We start from the raw sequence: 19,588 nt of genomic DNA, 5'->3' as shown, positions 1-19,588 counted from the left end.
GCTATTTCTGTCTTGTCTCACAGTCACTAAAAATAAATGACTTTTAAAATTCCATGTGGGAAAACTTGAACATGACATTCTTCAGATAGACTTTCCAGTGGTTATAAAATAACTGGGTTTGGAAAAGGTGTATTGTGATAGAAATAATTAATTAGGAAATGAAAAATTAAGCTATCACTTCTTTGACTCACTGGAAATGATTTATGGTTCAACATGGAATTAAGCCAGTTGTGTCCTTGCCAAATGCTATATTATTTATTCTATAGCTGAGCATCTGACAATTCTACTTAGAAAAATCCCATGGTAGGTTATGGTTTCTGGATCTAACCTCGCAGAAGTGAAATGTCTTTTAAAACATGGTTGGTGTAGGTGGCCAACCAACAACTAGCTCTGGTGCAGAGGTGATGTTTGAAACCAGATAGCACAGTTGCTAACACAGCTAGGTCTTTGGAGCTGACCTCTCTTTTTTTGTTATTTTAGGAATTCTCCTACTTTCAAATCATTTGAGGAGAGGGTTGAGACAACTGTCACAAGCCTTAAGGTACAGATGAAGTAAATTTTGCGTCATGGGGTTCATGAATCAGGAAAGCTTAGTCGCTTGGTTCCAAAGGCGGGGCCACCAGCATTTGGTTCCAAGGCTGCTACCAAGAAGGCAGCCTTGCACTGAGTCACTTTTCTTCAGATATAAATCTGTAAATAAAACCAGTATTGAATATTGTTACTGTATATGTACAAAGTTGTTCATATAAACCATTCAGGAATGAATTGTGCATTCAAGGGAATTGGGCTTGGGTTGATCTCTTTGCTGGTTAGAACTCTTAATGCTATTACTCAAGAAGCAGATACGTGATAGATGAATGTGGATAGGACAAACTATATGTGAACTCTGAATTTAGAGTGTAAGGGAAATTTCAGTAACAGCTCAGAGCTCCTCTGATTTGGTGTATCAGTAGAAATAAACCATGGATCAGTAGAAATAAACTTGGCTCCATGGGTTATCCTGCCATCCACCACCCCTCAACTATTTAGATTTGTTTACTGCATTCACATATTGAGCACAGCACAGCATGAAGGCAAAATGAAGCTGAGTCACAAAATGTATTATTTTGTAATGGTGCATTTGTTCCCTGGATATATACTGAAAAGATGCCTGTTGTATAGTAGGTGCTAAAAAAATTGATTGAATTTCATGTTTGAGCATAGATAAATTAATGTACTGAAGATAAAAGAGCAAAAATAGAAGCAGTCTAATCTTAAATGTATAGAACATTTAAAACAGGAAAAATCATGGATACTACTAAGATTTTTTTAAAGGTATTACCTAAACATAATTACATCTTGATATTACTATTTTGTATACAATCCATTTCTGTATTTCCCTATTACTGGGAAAATTAAGAACATGTGTGACCTTTAATTAGCTCAAAAGCAGATATAGGCATGTGCTGATTACCCAGCTGCTTCTGAATCATGCAGCCCTCACACGTGCTGCCAGGTGAGAGTCTATGAGATTGTAAGTAATTCCTTCCTGGAGGTCCTACATGCTCTTATCAATTTTGAGCTGGAGGGTCCTTCCCTTTAGAGGAGGGTTTTTACATGGTCTTCTCTTTTCCAGGCCTGTGATTAGGTGTTTAAGGCGCAAGAATGAAATTATTACTCAGCATTTACCATGCTTTCATTGACTTCAGTTACGAGCAGTTTCTAGTTGCATAGTTCTACTGCTCTGCTTGTCAACGTTATCATTTACTGAGTGTTTAGGAACCAGGAGGAGCCATTATATTGCCCCTATTTGTAGAGAAAACTTTTGATAGGGAGGGACATGCAGTGTCACAGACATTTCTCTTGCTAAAATACCTAGTTTCAAAAGAGAAGATTAAAAAAACCCTAGGGGTTAATTTCTCAACATTTGATTCTCAGCCTTAGTCCAAGAAGGATGGATTCTGTTGTTAGCTAAATTCGGACATAGGAAAAGTTGTACATTTTTAGGTTTCCTTTAGAAGAAGGGGATATGAAGAAGCAAAAGAAGAAGAAAGAACAACCTATTTACTTTTGCTTTTAGGAAAATCTGGTAAGCTTACAGGACACATATGATTCAAGAGTTTGATCCACACTGTCAGCCTCTCACTTTTCTCACTTCATCTGAATGGAAGGTATAGAGTGTGCCTCCTCCCTCTGCTGCTAAGTCGCTTCAGTCGTGTCTGACTCTGTGTGACCCCACAGACGGCAGCCCACCAGGCTCCCCCGTCCCTGGGATTCTCCAGGCAAGAACCCCGGAGTGGGTTGCCATTTCCTTCTCCAGTGCATGAAAGTGAAAAGTGAAAATGAAGTCGCTCAGTCGTGTCCGACTCTTCACAACCCCACGGACTGCAGCCTACCAGGCTCCTCCGTCCATGGGATTTTCCAGGCAAGAGCACTGGAGTGGGGTGCCATCACCTTCTCCGCCCTCAGACATGTACAAAACCAACTCAGCCAACTGGATACTAGCCTGTGTCAAGACCACCTGAAAACAGGTCCTATATCTGCATGACTGCCCATAGATTTTACAAGACTCACATCCCACCCATCTCCTGGGTCATGGTCAATGCTTAGTTTCCCTTTTTCCTGCCCACACAGACAGTGGAGAATGGCTGATAATCATTCTTTGTGTCAAACCGTCAATTACAAATTCCTCATTCCTTTTGTTCTCCAGACTAAACAGCAGATGTTTAACCCTTCCTACATTGTTTGTTTTCTGTGCAGTTTACTGTGGTGTTCTGAATCTTCTCCAAAGCTTCTATAACTTTCAATTATGAATCCTGAGGCTGTTTCCTGCTGAAGGAATGACTCATGAATCAGTAAGGATGAGTGAAATAACCTGTAGGTCGATATGCTGTATTTGTACTGACACATAACTGCTTCAAGCCTGATTTTTCAAACACCACTTAGAGGGGATCATGTTCATATTTGAGTTCTATTGGAAATAATGTTCTGCTGTGAAGTGAGGTCTGTTCCTGCCATCTTCTCACACAATCTGTCACACCATCTGGCATTTGTACCCAATGGATCATTTGATGGATCATTCTTATTTTATACCCAATTGTGTAGTTAGTTTGATTTTCCAGAAATACTTGCCAATTCATCAAAATCATATAAAGGTGGTCCTTTCCACCTACATCCTTGTAATACACATCAGTGTACTACTTGAAATCTTGGCTGGTGTCACCTGTATGCTCAATAAGCACAATTTCTATTTCATCTAAAACAAGCAAACAGAAAGCAGACCTAGAATCAGCTCCTATGAAACCATATTTGGAACATTGTTCTACCATGTTCCAGTGAATCATGAGCAATGACATCCTTTCCAACTATTGTATTGTTCCATACCAAACAGAACATATTTTCAGTGCACCTACTTTTTGATAAGCACATTGTATAGCCTAAATTAAAACCTCAAAAAAGGTAAGACATATGGGAGTTGGACTGTGAAGAAGGCTGAGAGCTGAAGAATTGATGCTTTTGAACTGTGGTGTTGGAGAAGACTCTTGAGAGTCCCTTGGACTGCAAGGAGATCCAACCAGTCCATTTTGAAGGAGATCAGCCCTGGGATTTCTTTGGAAGGAATGATGCTAAAGCTGAAACTCCAGTACTTTGGCCACCTCATGCGAAGAGTTGACTTATTGGAAAAGACTCTGATGCCGGGAGGGATTGGGGGCAAGAGGAGAAGGGGACAACAGAGGATGAGATGGCTGGATGGCATCACTGACTCGGTGGATGTGAGTCTCAGTGAACTCTGGGAGTTGGTGATGGACAGGGAGGCCTGGCGTGCTGCGATTCATGGGGTCACAAAGAGTCGGACACGACTGAGCAACTGATCTGATTATACATATTGATTCTTTGTGTCCTTTCAACTAGACCTTTTATTATGAGAGACCAGGAAACCCAATTCAGTAATTCAAAGAAATTTTTTTTTTTTTGCTAAGAGCAGTTATAATTTTGGGGACATAGTGACAAATTCTTGGATGAAAAACCATTTGAAGGGAAGAGTTCAGGAGAAGCTTATTGTTCACATCTCTGCTTAAGCACATGTGTACGTGCTAAGTCCCTTCAGTTGTGTCCAACTCTTTGTGGCCCTGTGGACGTGTAGCCCACCAGCTTCTTCGGTCCATGGGATTCTCCAGGCAAGAATACTGGAGTAGGTTGCCATGCCATTCTCCAAGGGATCTTCCCAACCCAGGGTTTGAACCCAAGTCTCTCAAGTCTCCTGCATTGGCAGGGGAGTTCTTTACCACTAGCACCATCTGGGAAGCCCACATCCTTGGCTTTAGGCAGTACTTTAGTATTATAGTGTGTGGTCATTAAACTCACATGGTTAGGAAACCCCTTTAGTCCACTCCTTTCTTTGCTAAATTGCTTTATTTCAAAGTGGTTTCCTCCTTCTTTAATTTTCTCTTTTGATTTGAGAAGTGGAAAACTAGGAGAGAGGAATAAAACAAAGCCCAGAAGAATACATCAGTAGTTGGTATTCACCAGACTCAATACTCTGTGTGACTGAATGCGACTAAAGAGGAAGATGAAAACTATTAATAGAGTCAATTACATTGAATTAGACTTATCTCTCTCAGAAAATAAGCATAGTGAAAAATTAGGTAGTTAAAGCCAATCCCCTGCTTCTTCCCAGTGTTAAGATAACAGAGTAGAGGAGGAATCAATGCTCTGTGTCTGAGGTCTGCAAACTAAGATGGATGGACTGAATCCAGCTGGTCCCCTATTTTTGAGTGATCTGTATGCTAAGAAATGATTTTTACTTTTTTCTTAATGGTAATTATTCTTCAAAGGAAGAATAATATTTTGTAATTTGAAAATTAAATTACATGAAATTCACATTTCAGTGTCCATACATACAGCTTTTATGGAACTCAGCCATGCTTATTCACTTATATATTATCTTGGCTGATTTCTACCATGGCTGATTTGAGTATTTGTGACAGAGACTATGTGGTTCTCAAGTCTAAAATATTTATAATCTGTCACTTTCCAGAATGAGTTTTCCAATTCCAAGCAGAGTGGAAAAACTCAACTTAGTAACTGACTTTAAAGAGGCAGAGGGATTTTAGCGACAGTGGGAGAAAAGTATGTGTGTGATTTTCGAGAACTGAACTGCTTTCAAAACCTGGTTAAAGTTTTTAAAGGGCAGGCCAGGCAATCAGCAGGTACATTCCCCAATGTAGTCTATGTCCTTGTAAGTGATCATAATAAGTGACAGTGAGGTGTAGATAGAATTTTGGAAATAGCCACATTATCTATTCTGTACCTTTCTTTTCCTCAAAGTGTTTTTCCATATTGTTACTGGTTAAAGGAGGGCCAAGACTTGCATTAAGCCTTTGGGGCCATTAAATATTCTTTTGAAAGACCGGTTGCTAAGAAATTTTTCAAAGTACTTAACCATATTCCTTAATTATAAACTGATTTCTTCCTGACTATATTCTTAGCCAACAACAAGTATACAAAAAGAGTATCTGAAAGCATCATAACTTTGCATTTTAAGGTATATCCTCCTATTAAGACCGCTGCCTGGAAAGATGTGGGGTGACTAGTGCTTAAACCATGATTCATCTCCAGCTCTCAAAGTAGAGACATTTACCAGAACTTCAGATTGTCTTGTTAAGTCTCAAAATGAAAAGTTGGCGTCGCTTGAAGGAGTTCCTACATTTGTAAAATTGGGGGGATTTATCTAACATTCAATTCTGTTTAAATTGGTTCTCTGGGTGACTGAAGAGACGGTGCAAATCCACAGATCTGGACATGCCCCTGAAGGGACTGAGAATTTTAGATGTAGAAGGGACAAAGAGAATACTGATAAAGTTAGAGAGACAAAGAGAGTGTTGTACAAATTAAAGTTTCGAGTCCAGCCCCCAAACCCAAATATGATTGACACCCTAGCCCTCTGTGAAAGGAAACAACTTCTCTACATCCTTTGCATCCCCTTTGCATGCCCGCTCAAGAAAACAAGTATTTCTGAACTTCAGAGTAATCCATCTTATTTTTTTAAATTATGAAAATGACGAACTAACTACACGTGTGCCTCTCTGCCTGTTTCAGACGAAAGTAGGTGGTGCGAACCACGGCGGCGGCAGCTTTGAGGAGGTGCTGAGCTCCACGGCGCACGCCAGCGCGCAGAGCTCGGCCGGGGGCCCACGACTGGCCGAGGGGGAGGAGCTGCAGTGCTAAGGCCCCGCCCTGCCCGCGTGCCTCCGGAAGGAAGACCACAGTCCTTCGGGGAAGACACAGGCCTTGACCTTGTTCTTCAAATGGCTTCTCCTCAAAGTTTAATTAAATGATTTACATTTGAATTCGTGTCTTTGCGGGACGACGCAACCATTTTAGAGTTCCTAGATTGTCATCTTTTAAAATGTCGACTTCAGCAGGTACATAGTTGGTCATGACCCTTGTTTTTGTGTAATTCAACATGTTTTCCAAACCTGTAGCTGTTAATTATTTGCTTTGATTTTTGCTTGGACTCCTATAGGAAGTGCATGTCTTTGAAGTCTAAGTGCCCCCTTTCAGTTCTGTCTGCTGGAGTGCTCTCTTTCTGACTGGCTCCAGCAGGGAATGAGATGACACTGCAAATATCCTCAAATCGCTTGTGAGCTCCCTCACCTACTTCAATTAATTCCTTATGCTTATTTGAATTAATTAAAATAATTGATTTTAATGATAACTTTGAATCCTTAATTTCTTTACATTTCAGGGCTGTTGATGACCTTGATAGGTGGTAGTGTAATTCTGCAGATGCTGTTTTAAAATCAACTTCTACTGCTAATCTGGAGAATATAAGAGGATACATAAGTAATTATAACCTCTGCTACTTTAGGATGCTAAAACAATCTCCAATTCTGAAATTCTCTCAAATCTACCTAGAATAGTATTTAACTCAGGTAACTACTTAGTTAAGTAGGCAAGAAACAGATGCAAAAGGATTTGCTAGAAAATGGTAGAAGCAGAGTTCTGCCACTCTTTCCAGTTTGCAAACTGCTCACATTAAAAAAAAAATCATCTTAGTATGATCAGATTTCTGCAGTAATGTTTACCTTCCACATCACAAACTTTTCTTCTCAATAGGAACATATGTTGGTTGTTAGGTAGCAGGTAGCATTTATTATTAGTAGTGTGTGTTGGGGCGTGGGGGTGTATAATTTCCTCAGTTCTGTCTCATTGCAGCAAAAATTTGAAATGGTGGACCAGTGTCGCAGCTCTTTACAGCTCAGTTTTATTGAGCAAGCAAAGAAGAGTACACCCGTGAGGCAGGAGGGTGGGCCAACCCAAAAGGAGAGGCCTCAATCTGTCTTGGCGTCCTCCTTTTTATTCATTCATCTCCTCCTCCCCTTGAGCCTGCCCTATGCCAATTGGGGTAGGCAAGAAGGGGGCATGTTTGTTTCACCTGAAGCTCTCACTCCAGTCTGCGGATTTTCTTCTGTTCAGTTTTTGCAGGCTTTTCTCTTTGTCTTTTAGCCACTGCCATTTTGGACTCATTTTTTCTATTCTAATTACCTGACAGTAGCAGGTAATATAGCTACATTTTAAAAATGTACACTCTAGAATGTAGAATAGACTTACCAACTGAAAAAAAAAACCCAAATTTAAATATAGTAATAATATATATAACATATGTTATTTATAAATAATATATAATCCATATAATATGCATAACATAGTATGTTCATTGTTCATTTTTAACTTCATTAGATAGAAGTGGGTATTTGTGACACACTGAAATAAAGCTAACTTTAAAAAATTCTATTCACATTAATGGAGCAGGACAATCCATATACCTAACTGAAAATCAAACTGGTTCAAGGACACAGAATCTCCAAGGCCTGGACTCTCGGGAGCAACAGGTGTGGGGATGTAAACTCGAACCAGAGTAGATGAATGTGGACAAAGGACCTCTGCCAGTCGAAGTGTTGGCATTCTCCCTAACTTAGCCTTCCAGCCTGCTGGCTGAAGCCAAACCCTGTCTAGCTGGCTTGTGACTTGTGTTGCTTGCCCACTGCTGTGGCGTGCCCTTGGGCTGTCTGTCCACTCTACAGTGGCCTGGTCACCTCTTATAAACTCACTGCCACCTTCTTTTGGCCACATTCCGCACACTGCATTGTATTAGAAAATGCAGTTACATTGCTATAAATAAATGTCTTCATTCACCAACCCATTTCTACACACAATAGTCTCAGCCTTACAATCTGAAAACACAGCATGAAAACCGGGCAGAAAAATGATCAAGAAAATTAGTGTTAATGCTCAAAGCTAAAATAAACTATATCTTAGCTGTTCATTTTAAATCATTCTTCAAAAATTCTATTTTGATATTTTATAAAAACTATATTCATATCACCTCTATTACTTGTTAAGTTTTTAAAAATTATTCCCTCTGAGCAAGGAATGGTATGATGCCCATGGTGTCTTTTTTCATTCTGCCATGAGATGTGTGATGAATAACCCACATCACTTCAGTTCAGTTCAGTTCAGTCGCTCAGTCGTGTCTGACTCTTTGCGACCCCATGAATCACAGCACGCCAGGCCTCCCTGTCCATCACCAACTCCCAGAGTTCACTCAAACTCATGTCCATCGAGTCGGTGATGCCATCCAGCCATTTCATCCTCTGTCGTCCCTTCGTCCTCCTGCCCTCAATCTTTCCCAGCATCAGGGTCTTTTCCAATGAGTCAACTCTTCGCATGAGGTGGCCAAAGTATTGGAGTTTCAGGTGCAGCATCAGTCCTTCCAATGAACATGCAGGACTGATCTCCTTTATTATGGACTGGTTGGATCTCCTTGCAGTCCCGACTCTCAAGAGTCTTCTCCAACACCACAGTTCAAAAGCATCAATTCTTCGGGGCTCAGCTTTCTTCACAGTCCACCTCTCACATCCATACATGACCACTGGAAAAACCATAGTCTCGACTAGATGGACCTTTGTTGGCAAAGTAATATCTCTGCTTTTCAGTATACTATCTAGGTTGGTCATAACTTTCCTTCCAAGGAGTAAGCGCCTTTTAATTTCATGGCTGCAATCACCATCTGCAGTGATTTTGGAGCCCCCCAAAATAAAGTCTGACACTAAGCCATGCTGTGTGGGGCCACCAAAGACGGATGGGTCATGGTGGAGAGGTATGACAGAATGTGGTCCATTGGAGAAGGGAATGGCAAACCACTTCAGTATTCTTGCCTTGAGAACCCCATGAACAGTATGAAAAGGCAAAATGATAGGATACTGAAAGGGGTACTCCCCGGGTCGGTAGGTGCCCAATATGCTACTGGAGATCAGTGGAGAAATAACTCCAGAAAGAATGAAGGGATGGAGCCAAAGCAAAAACAATACCTAGTTGTGGATGTGTCTGGTGATAGAAGCAAGGTCTGATGCTATAAAGGGCAATATTACATAGGAACCTGGAATGTCAGGTCCATGAAACAAGGCAAATTGGAAGTGGTCGAAACAGGAGATGGCAAGAGTAAACGTCAACATTCTAGGAATCAGCGAACTAAAATGGACTGGAATGGGTGAATTTAACTCAGATGACCATTATATCTACTACTGCGGGCAGGAATCCCTTAGAAGAAATGGAGTAGCCATCATGGTCAACAAAAGAGTCCGAAATGTACTACTTGGATGCAATCTCGAAAACGACAGAATGATCTCTGTTCGTTTCCAAGGCAAACCATTCAATATCACATCACTTAAGTAGAATAATTAAAACAGTCGTTGGTTGGTAGGTCTCATTTTCTCACTGCCTAATGACTCTGGAGCTCCCTGTGTCCCTGACTTTGATGGGCAAGTGTATCCCAATTTGACCAGCTGCTGAGTTGCCCTATTTTGTTCAGCTGGGCTCAGCTCACTTGCAGTATTTTCAAGTGTTCCACAGTACTGAACAGTATTTGCACACAATGGACATATTTGGCTAACAAATCAAAACAGCTTCAGGCTAGATCAGCACCAAGTATCTGAAATGATATTACAATATGTATGATACCAAAATTACATCTCAATAATCAAAAATTCCAGTGTGAATTGTGATTACAAAATATCTTTTGAAGCCATTCTGTAATTTAACCTTTTATCACTTATTAAATTGTTGTTTGATGGAGAATATTCATAAATTCACACTACACCTTTATCTCGAGTATGACTATTGATAGTCATGTCAGCAAAACAATCTGCATTTCCCCTAAATTACACATTTCTTATAGATCTGGTCATGAACCATGGAAAACAGAACAGCTGTGTGCTTTACTGTGAACACTCCTGATAAGCCACGCCACTCACAGTGGTCAACGTGATGAGAACACTGGGGATCTAAGTGACTGTTGTGCCTCTGTACATTGTTCCAAAATTATGTCAGCCTGAAAGTTGTTGAACTTCACTGTATATTAGTGCATAAGGTCGTGAACGTTAACCCCAACCCTCTCCTCTCACTTTTTATCAGGTTGGAGTGTGGATGGGTGCAATAAAACAATGTAACCGGGAAGGGTTAATGTTGAATTCATGTTGCTTGCTGCTGCTAAGTCGCTTCAGTTGTGTCCGACCCTGTGTGACCCCATGGACTGCAGCCTACCCGGCTTCTCCGTCCATGGGATTCTCCAGGCAAGAACACTGGAGTGGGTTGCCATTTCCTTCATGTTGCTTATGTGACTTTAACCCTCATTTTGCCACTTTTGGGGCTTCCCTGGTGGCTCTGATGGTAAAGAATCTGCCTGCAATGTGGGAGACCTGGGTTCGATCCCTGGGTCAGGGAAGATACCTGGAGAAAGGCATGGCAACGCACTCCAATATTCTTGCCTGGAGAATTCCATGGACAGAGGGGCCTGGGAGGTGACAATCCAGGGCTGCAATGAGTTGGACATGACTGAGCGACTAACACTTTGCCACCTTGTTATTATAGGTGTACATAATTGCCTGCCTTGGGGAGATAACCTGAGCCCACCTACCTGTGAAGGACAGTAAGGAAGTGAAACTAATATATCCATCCCCCTGCCTGAGGCTTGCCATTCTGAGACATTTGCAAGGATTGAATAGTCTTTTTACTTGTTTCCTCACTTCCCCCCACCTCTGATCCATAAAAGAACCTGGCAACCAGGCCCTGGGAAGATGCTTATTTTGAGGTGCTATCTTGCCATCTTTTTGGTTAGCCAGCTCTCCGAATAAAGTCGTCTTCCTTGCCTTAACACCTTGTCTCAGATTTATTGGCCCATCTTTTGGCAAAGAGAGCGAGCCTGGACTTGGTAACAGGGAGATGGTGATAATGTGATGTGGAAAGCAACTGTTTCAAACCTGGTATTTAAATATATTATTCCAGTAAGCAAGATTTAGGAGTCAATGTGGACCCTCACGTGGCAGGTAAATGAAAAACTGAGATGATTGTGACCAGTATTAAGTCTGACACAGTAAAAACTTCCAAAGTCTCTGTGTGGATTTATGAAAATTACAGCAGGCAAACATCCCAATAAAACTCCAGGGTTACAGAACATCTTCCGGTTTTAAATACCTGAACTTTATCTGGGGTTATTTTGTGTGCATGATTTCATGCCAGGAGGGAAAAAAAAAACTCCAAAATACTGATATGGTTCTGTTCGCCTGCTAATCCAATCTCCGGTAATAACCAGACTTTGTTGACTTTCAACCGTTTACTGCTTTTTACTTAGTGTGGCTGTGATGCAACAGCATTTCAGTGCAGAGCAGCACAACTCTTGGCAGTGCAGATCGGCTCTATGTACACACGTGTTGTCTCTGAAGAGATCACGGCACCTTGCTTCCGGCAGACTGGGTATCCATGGATACTGCAGAGTTTCCAAAGAAACGCTGCCTAGAATTCTCACCATGCCAGCCTTTTTAGGCCTTCTTCAAATGGAAACTGACATCTGAATTAAAGGGGTAAGCATCATGCTTCCACCAAACTCTTGAGCTGGCCTGCACAGACAGCCATCCTTTCTTCACCATTCAGTGGCTGTGCATCATTTAAAGGCAGGCATCTTATCCTGTGAAAGGGAAATGAGGGGAAGAAGCCAGGTCTGACGTGATCTCTCCATAAGGTCCAATGACCCAGTAATAACTTATGATTTATTTCTTGTCTGGTGATAAATATAATCAAGGCCTGAAAAATATAAACCAGCCAGGGGAAAAGCAGAGGCAGACATATAACATTTAAAATTGCACACCCAGATTTCTATCCCCAGATGACAAAAAGAATTGCAGGGAGGGAACCATGACCAGATTTTCAAGTCTGTGATCAGGGGCCTAAAACAGGTCACAGTGAATTAAAGATTGGGCTGCAGAACTTGAATAAAGCAGCATTTCAATTGATGGGAGAATGTATTATAATAATTTGTTTTTCCTAGATCCTTATCACTAAGCCAGCTGAAGAATTTTCTTAAAAGCAATCATAATTAAATTTTCTATTGTTCAATGAATCTGGCCTTCAGGAGTGTAGGTTATGAACTCAGAATACAATGATTTAGAATCAACAATAAATATTCCAAAGTTTAAGATTTAAAAATTTTATTTAGTTCAAACCCCTCCCCCTCAGCTTCCAAGTCTCCATCCCTAACATTTTCTTGACCACATTCTATAGCTTCTTTTATTATCCAAACTGTATCACGTTTTTTGCTGGAGTCCAGGCAATTGAAAATAAACACATCTGGGAAAATCAACAGATCAACAGTGGCAAAACACAATACCACGAGACAGAAAACTGAAATGCTTGCTACAGGAGTGCAGCAACGGAGGGCACATCTCAGGAGCAGGGCTCACTGGCGGCGCCGGCTATGTTAGCGTTTCTTTCTGCCTCAAGTTCAGAAACGAGCTGGACTATCTCAGGGTGACTGAATTTTCCTGCAAGGCAAGAAGATGGGGGAAGAAATAAGGACAAGAGAATACATCAATTTCTCCAGCTGGGTCCTAGGGCTTCCCAGGGGCTCGGTTCTGTGATCTGACCCACACTTCACTCCAACACAGATGATACAATCCCAGGTCCTGGAGAGGTGCTGGAGGCAACCACTCAGAACTTACTTTTCATCACCCCAGATGCAACGGAGAGTAAAGATGAGAATTAGGAAAAGGACTGCAGCTCAGGCAGAGCTGGGCAAAACTGCAACAAGCAACTTTTACTGGGAACTCCAGGGAAACTAGGGGAGGTTGGGGCCCTCTCTGGGAACATCTGAGAACAGCCTCTGGCCATTTTGAATCTGCAGTTGTGGGGAACCAAGCACCTACATTGGAGAAGGAAATGGCAACCCATTCCAGTATTCTTGCCTGGAGAATCCCAAGGACAGAGGAGCCTGGTGGGCTACAGTCCATGAGGTCACAAAGAACCAGACACAACTGAGTAACACTTTCACTTTCAAGCACCTACATATGAAAAGACTAACAGGAAGACCAGTGGGTCCAGGCTGTCCCCTCGCTTGCAAACAAGAATGCAAACATTTACCCTGAAATCAGCTGGTCTGCCCTGTCTTCCCGGCCCCTTGGCTTTCCCTGGACTTCTGCCCTGGGCAATAACCGAGCTCTGAGCTATTTTAGGTGGACAGACGCTGGCAGGGGCGGTGTTAAGCCCACCGTCTCTTCCCTGATGGTCTTCTCTTGCCAGTGCCTTTTGCTGCTTACTGTTCATTTCACAGTGAACTCTATCCCATTTATTCCCTATGCACCATCTCTTTGCTTAATGTCCCTTTCACTTTCTTGCCCTACCTGACACCTGGCTGGCCCTGCGGTGCAGCTTTCCCTGTAGCTCCCCCAGTGCTGGCTGTTTTGTCTTACGCAGCTCTTAGCACCAAGGCGGGGCCTGTCCTCCACGCTCCGTGTTGTTTCCAGGTCACCCTCTGCCCCACTGTGTAAAGGCTGGCCGTCAGACTTATCATCATTCCACCACCGAGCAGCACCACGTTGCTCAATCTGACGGCTACTCCTGCCCTCCTGAAACTTTCTCCCGTTGGCTTCTGGGACCCCTGATTTTCTCCCATCTTTCCCATCTAGTGTGTGTGTGTGTGCTTGGTTGCTCATTCGTGTCTTTGTGACCCAATGGACTGTATCCTGCCAGGCTCCTCTGTCTGTGGGATTCTCCAGGCAAGATACTGGAGTGGGTTGCCATGCCCTCTTCCAGGGGATCTTTCCAACCCAGGGATGGAAATCAGGTCTCCTGCATTGCAGGTGGATTCTTTACTGACTAAGTCACCAGGGAAGCCCAATCTAGTGACAAGTCCAAACCCCTCAGGTTCCTCTTACAGACACCGCCACATACAAATCCTGTTGAATCTACCCTCAAAATATATCCAGAATCTGATCTCTTCTTATGTTTTCTACTACGACCACCCTGTTCAAACCGGGGCAAGCAAAATGGTGAGAAATCATTTCTTACATCGGTTACATGTTTTTGTTAACTGTTCACTAGAAGTAGTACATCAGAGGAGAAAGTGCTGCTGCTGCTGCTAAGTTGCTTCAGTCGTGTCCGACTCTGTGTGACCCATAGACGGAAGCCCACCAGGCTCCCCCGTCCCTGGGATTCTCCAGGCAAGAACACTGGAGTGGGTTGCCATTTCCTTCTCCAATGCACGAAAATGAAAAGTGAAAAGCAAGTCGCTCAGTCGTGTCCGACTCTTAGAAACCCCATGGACTGCAGTCCACCAGGCTCCTCTGTCCATGGGATTTTCCAAGCAAGAGTACTGGAGTGGGGTGCCATTGCCTTCTCCGGGAGAAAGTGCAGTGAGTTTTAATCTCAAATTTGGCTGTGGGCTCATCACCCACTTTCTAGGCTCAAGTTTCTTCCTTGGTAACATGTGGAGCTTAAACTAGATGATCCTTCCAGCTCCCATATTTTTGGATTCTATCAGTATTCTCATGTTTCATTTTCTATTTATTTCATTGTGAATCTATCTGAGGATAACAGTGTAAAGCACAACACAAACATGAGTATGACCTTATTGGGAAAAAGATGCTATCTGGGAACCTGATCATTGCTTCTAACACAGTTGGCAGGTTAGAGTAAAGAGTCACGTAGTAAATATTATGGGCTTTGTGAACAATTTGGCCTTTGTGGCCAACTACTCAACTCTGTGGCTGTAGCACAAAAGCAGCATAAACAACACATAAAGAGTGTGGCTGTTTCAATAAAACTTTATTTACACAAAGAACCAGCAGGGCAGTTTGGCCCATGGGTTATAGTTGACTGACTTCCTGGTTTCCAGTGTTATTCTATTTAACTGAAGTCAAACATTTTGAGCATCACTTACTTCAAAGACAGAGGAGACAAAGCTGGTCGTGGCCCTCTACTGCTTACCATAGGGTGGGGTGAGTAGATGGGGATTTGGGAAGAAACCCAACTAGGAACATCATAATGGAGAATGCAAGTCAGACTGTGACATCACGGTGGCATGCTCTGGACCACGCACAGACTGAGCAAAAAGAAGGAACATTTAGTTGTGATAGGGAGGATTGAGAAAGGAAACCAGAGAGTTGAACGGAGACTACAGAGCTGTTTGTGCTCAGTCGCTCAGTTGATCTGACTCTCTGTGGCCCCATGGACTGTAGCCCACCAGGCTTCTCTATTTATGGAATTTTCCAGGCAAGAATACTGGAGTGGGTTGCCATTCTCTGATATATCAAGATTTTATTTTTAAGGACGAGGAAAGCCATAAAGCAAAGATGTGATGGTACTTAAGATCTACAAAGGAGAAAAGCACTGAGATGTGCAGGGTGAACTCCTGAGCCTGGGAGATTAAATTCGGTGGTTATAACCAGACTTTATTTTTTTAGGCTCCAAAATCACTGCAGATGGTGACTGTAGCCATGAAATTAAAAGACGCTTACTCCTTGGAAGAAAATTTATGACTAACCTAGATACTAGCATATTGAAAAACAGAGACATCACTTTGCCAACAAAGGTTCGTCTGGTCAAGGCTATGGTTTTTCCTGTGGTCACGTATGGATGTGAGAGTTGGACTGTGAAGAAGGCTGAGCACCAAAGAATTGATGCTTTAGAACTGTGGTGCTGGAGAAGACTCACCGGGTGGAGAGTCCCTTGGACTGCAAGGAGGTCCAACCAGTCCATTCTGAAGGAGATCAGCCCTGGGATTTCTTTGGAAGGAATGATGCTAAAGCTGAGACTCCAGTACTTTGGCCACCTCATGCGAAGAGTTGACTCATTGGAAAAGACTCTGATGCTGGGAGGGATTGGGGGCAGGAGGAGAAGGGGACGACAGAGGATGAGATGGCTGGATGGCATCACTGACTCGATGGACGTGAGTCTGAGTGAACTCTGGGAGTTGGTGATGGACAGGGAAGCCTGGCGTGCTGCGATTCATGGGGTCGCAAAGAGTCGGACACGACTGAGCGACTGAACTGACTGAACACGACTGAGCGACTGAACTGACTGACTGACTGACCCGCCATCCATACAGAAACAATGAGGGCCTTGCCTAGGGCAGAGGTAAGTGAGCCCAAACAGTAGGAAAATCAAATCAACCCCATTATAATGCAAATTAGATCTGGGAGCTTATTTTGGAGCTGGGACTTTGCTGGACTTGATGAGGCCACAAAAGGGTCGGGAGAGGTCACAGCAAGGCCATCTCTGACAGTTCTCTCAGGAGAGATGGAGGGTCAGCTGAGCCTGGGGAACTCCAAGGGAAGAGAGCTGGAGCTCTATTCCAGGGAGCAACAGGAGACCTGTGGTCAGTGCCCCTGGCTCCTCGCTGCAGAAGTTGTGCCGAAATGAAGACAGCCAAGGCTTACTGCCAGGCAGTCTTCTAAACACTTCACATATATCCTCAAACAACCCTATAAAGTAGACTGTATAATCATTCTCAATTTAAAAATGAGGAAGAAGAAAAGAAAGGTAGTGCTAAGTCGTGTCCGACTCTTGCAATCCCATGAACTGTAGCGTGCCAGGCTCTTCTGTCCATGGGATTCCCCCCTCAAGAATACTGGAGTGGGTTGCCATTGGGATCTTTCTGACCCAGGAATTGAATCCAGGTCTCCCACATTGCAGGCAGATGCTTTTACCGACTGAGCTACACAGGAAGCCCCAAGAATAAGGAAACGAAGACCCAGAACTAGGTGAAGTAATCTACTGGAGGTTACCTAAGCTGAACGTGGAAGAACCAAGAGGTAAACCCAAGCAGCTTCAGGCCTGTGCTCTGTAGGGCTACAGCGACAATGATGACTTCACTGCCTGCAGTTTTCTCTTTTTAAATCTCTACCTCTACCTTACATGACCTTCTATCTACTAAGCACTAACATAATGCACTTTGACATTCATCATCTCTCTTAAATCTCAAAACCAACCAACCTACTTGTAGGGTACTATGATTTCCATTTTTTAGGAAGGATACAGAGAGGTCAGGAGATCACCTAGGAGCACACAGCCAGTGTGCATGATGTGAATCTGGTGCTCAGACTCCAGGGCGGCAAGGCTCTCTTGCATTAGGTAGCCTCACACCATGAATCCCACCATTTTCTTTTCAGATGCTCCATATGAAAGGGTCAGAGGAGGGTTGAACCACCATGGACTTCCCTAAGGTAATATTAGTCATTACACTAGGAGTAAGTTAAGCCAAACTGAAATGATGCTTATTGACATCAGTGCTGCGTACCTGCTGTGGAGTCGTAGAAGTCCTGCAGTCTCCCAGGCTTGTTCTCAAGGTCTTCATATTCAGATGCCTGAAGAATCATCTCACATTGGTCTAGCTGCTTCACGAATTTAGCTTCTGCACTAGACTGGGTCTCATATTCCTAAGTAAAAGGACAATTAAAGCAGCATGATTAGGGCTGCAGATGTGGGTGCTAAGTCGCTTCCGTCGTGTCTGACTCTTTGCAACCCCATGGACTGTAGCCCACCAGGCTCCTCTGTTCATGCAGTTCCCCAGCCAAGAATACTGGAGTGGGTTGTCATTTCCTCTTCCAAGGGATCTTCCCAACCCAGGGATTGAAGCCGTCTCTCTTACGTCTTCTGCACTAGCAGGCAGGTTTTCCACCACTAGGGCCACCTGGGAAGCCCACGTGGTAGGTTATGCCAGGAACACCTGGTACCCGGAATCAGTTACAGCTAAAAGCACATTCTCCATTGGCCATATTTCTCCACTGTATACAAGACCATCACAGAGACTATTCACACACAATTCCACAGCTTAACACCCATGTTCCATGCGGGCACTCACAATTCCATCTAGTCCACCTGATGCCTGCCAAGTCTCATGTGTTAACATGGGTACTTCCAAACATTCTCCTTCCTGTTTAGTAACTTGTCTTCAAGATCATTATTCTTTAATCCAGATTCTGAGTATTAATTTCAAGTTAATATTTCATCTTGAGGCTTCCCCGATGGCTAGGTGGTAAAGAATCTGCCTGCTACGCAGGAAACATGGAGATGTGGGTTCGATCCTTGGGTTTGGGAAAATCCTCTGCAGGAGGATATGGCAACCCACGGCAGTATTCCTGCCTGGAGAAACCCACGGACGGGGGAGCCTGGTGGACTACAGTCCATGGGGCTGCAAAAGAGTCAGACACGACTGAGCAACGAAACAACAACAAATATTTCATTCTATGCTTCTCCAGTTAGTTCCCTCTCCAGTTAGTGTCAGGTCTCCTTTTCCGTTTGAAGTGAGTTTCTGGCTTTCTCCTTTAGTTTTGGTTTCCACTCTACACTGGGAAGCTCTGTCTTTGCTTTCAGAATAGAAAGGAGCTAATCACACCCCTCTTGAGGATACAGCCAGGGTCTGAGAACTCTTTCTGCCGGGTGTATGTGCACGTGTTGGTGGCAGGCAGGCAGTGAAGGCAGTGGGCAGGAAGCAGCGTATTTACCTTTCCTCGCCCCACTGGTCCCTCCCTCCTCAGTGCAGGCCTGAAACAAGAAGCTACAGGCAGTCGGCGTCTTAGAGCACACGCGTCACACAACCACATGCCCCAGTTAAGACTGCAGAGAAGCATTCTTCTGTTAAGCCCAAAGTATTCCCAGCTGATTTCTGTGTCAGGCTCTCGTTTCTAATTCCACCCTAGATAATGAATCTGCCATGCTTTCTCTAGCCAGGGTGATGTGTTGTGAATCACTGATGGTTTCTTGGTTTTTATTAGATGCAGCTCTGGTGGGTGTTCGCAGAGCAACAGAAGGGCTTCAAGCAGGAAAGATATACAACTTCTAGGTCTTCAACATGGAGGACCCAAAGGGAAGAGAGAGAGGAAAGGCAAAGAAGGTCAAAGGTTGCCTGTCTCCCTTGGAGAAAGGCTGGCCCTGACCACAGTGCAGACATAAAGTTAATCTTCTGCATGTCACGCTTTCCCACCTTAGTGCCTCTCCCTCTGGGACCCAGGACCCTCATATTGCTGCACATCAAACTCCCCACCGAAATCCTACCCTTTTACTTCAGAGGAAAGAACAAGGAGACCTCCGAAGTGCTTACACGCTAAGTCGTGTCTGACTCTTTGCGACCCCATGGACTGTAGCCCGCCAGGCTCCTCTGTCCATGGGATTCTCCAGCAAGAATACTGGAGTGGGTTGCCATTTCCTTCTCCAGGGACCTTTTGAAGGAGTACTTTTTAACCCAGCTGGATCTTCAGCTGCAGGCTGGGAAACAATT

At 43.5% G+C, this 19,588-nt stretch overlaps 2 protein-coding genes across 5 annotated transcripts in view; one reads left to right on the top strand and one right to left on the bottom strand.

Annotated features, from left to right (window-relative positions):
* Positions 1-6,697, top strand: part of TPD52L1 (TPD52 like 1) — a 93,739-nt gene extending 87,042 nt beyond the window's left edge. For 3 of the 4 annotated variants that reach the window (XM_070795834.1, XM_019967120.2, XM_019967121.2), the window contains 2 exons: positions 481-541; positions 6,079-6,697. In XM_070795834.1, coding sequence (XP_070651935.1) covers positions 481-541; positions 6,079-6,207 — 190 coding nt within the window. In that variant the 3' untranslated portion in view covers positions 6,208-6,697. The remainder of the gene's footprint in view (positions 1-480; positions 542-6,078) is intronic. The other variant, XM_019967122.2, reaches the window with a different exon arrangement.
* A 5,810-nt stretch (positions 6,698-12,507) lies between these two features.
* HDDC2 (HD domain containing 2) overlaps positions 12,508-19,588 on the bottom strand; it is a 19,771-nt gene continuing 12,690 nt past the window's right edge. Inside the window, exons 5-6 of the mRNA XM_019967119.2 lie at positions 17,609-17,747; positions 12,508-12,857 (exon numbers count right to left, since the gene is read on the bottom strand). Of these exons, the coding sequence (XP_019822678.1) occupies positions 12,760-12,857; positions 17,609-17,747 (237 nt within the window). The 3' untranslated portion in view covers positions 12,508-12,759. The remainder of the gene's footprint in view (positions 12,858-17,608; positions 17,748-19,588) is intronic.

The sequence above is a fragment of the Bos indicus genome, chromosome 9, assembly GCF_029378745.1.
Source record: "Bos indicus isolate NIAB-ARS_2022 breed Sahiwal x Tharparkar chromosome 9, NIAB-ARS_B.indTharparkar_mat_pri_1.0, whole genome shotgun sequence".
Classification (NCBI taxonomy): domain Eukaryota; kingdom Metazoa; phylum Chordata; class Mammalia; order Artiodactyla; family Bovidae; genus Bos; species Bos indicus.
Note: the sequence above shows the minus strand (reverse complement) of the source record. Positions and strands in the feature narration are given on the sequence as shown.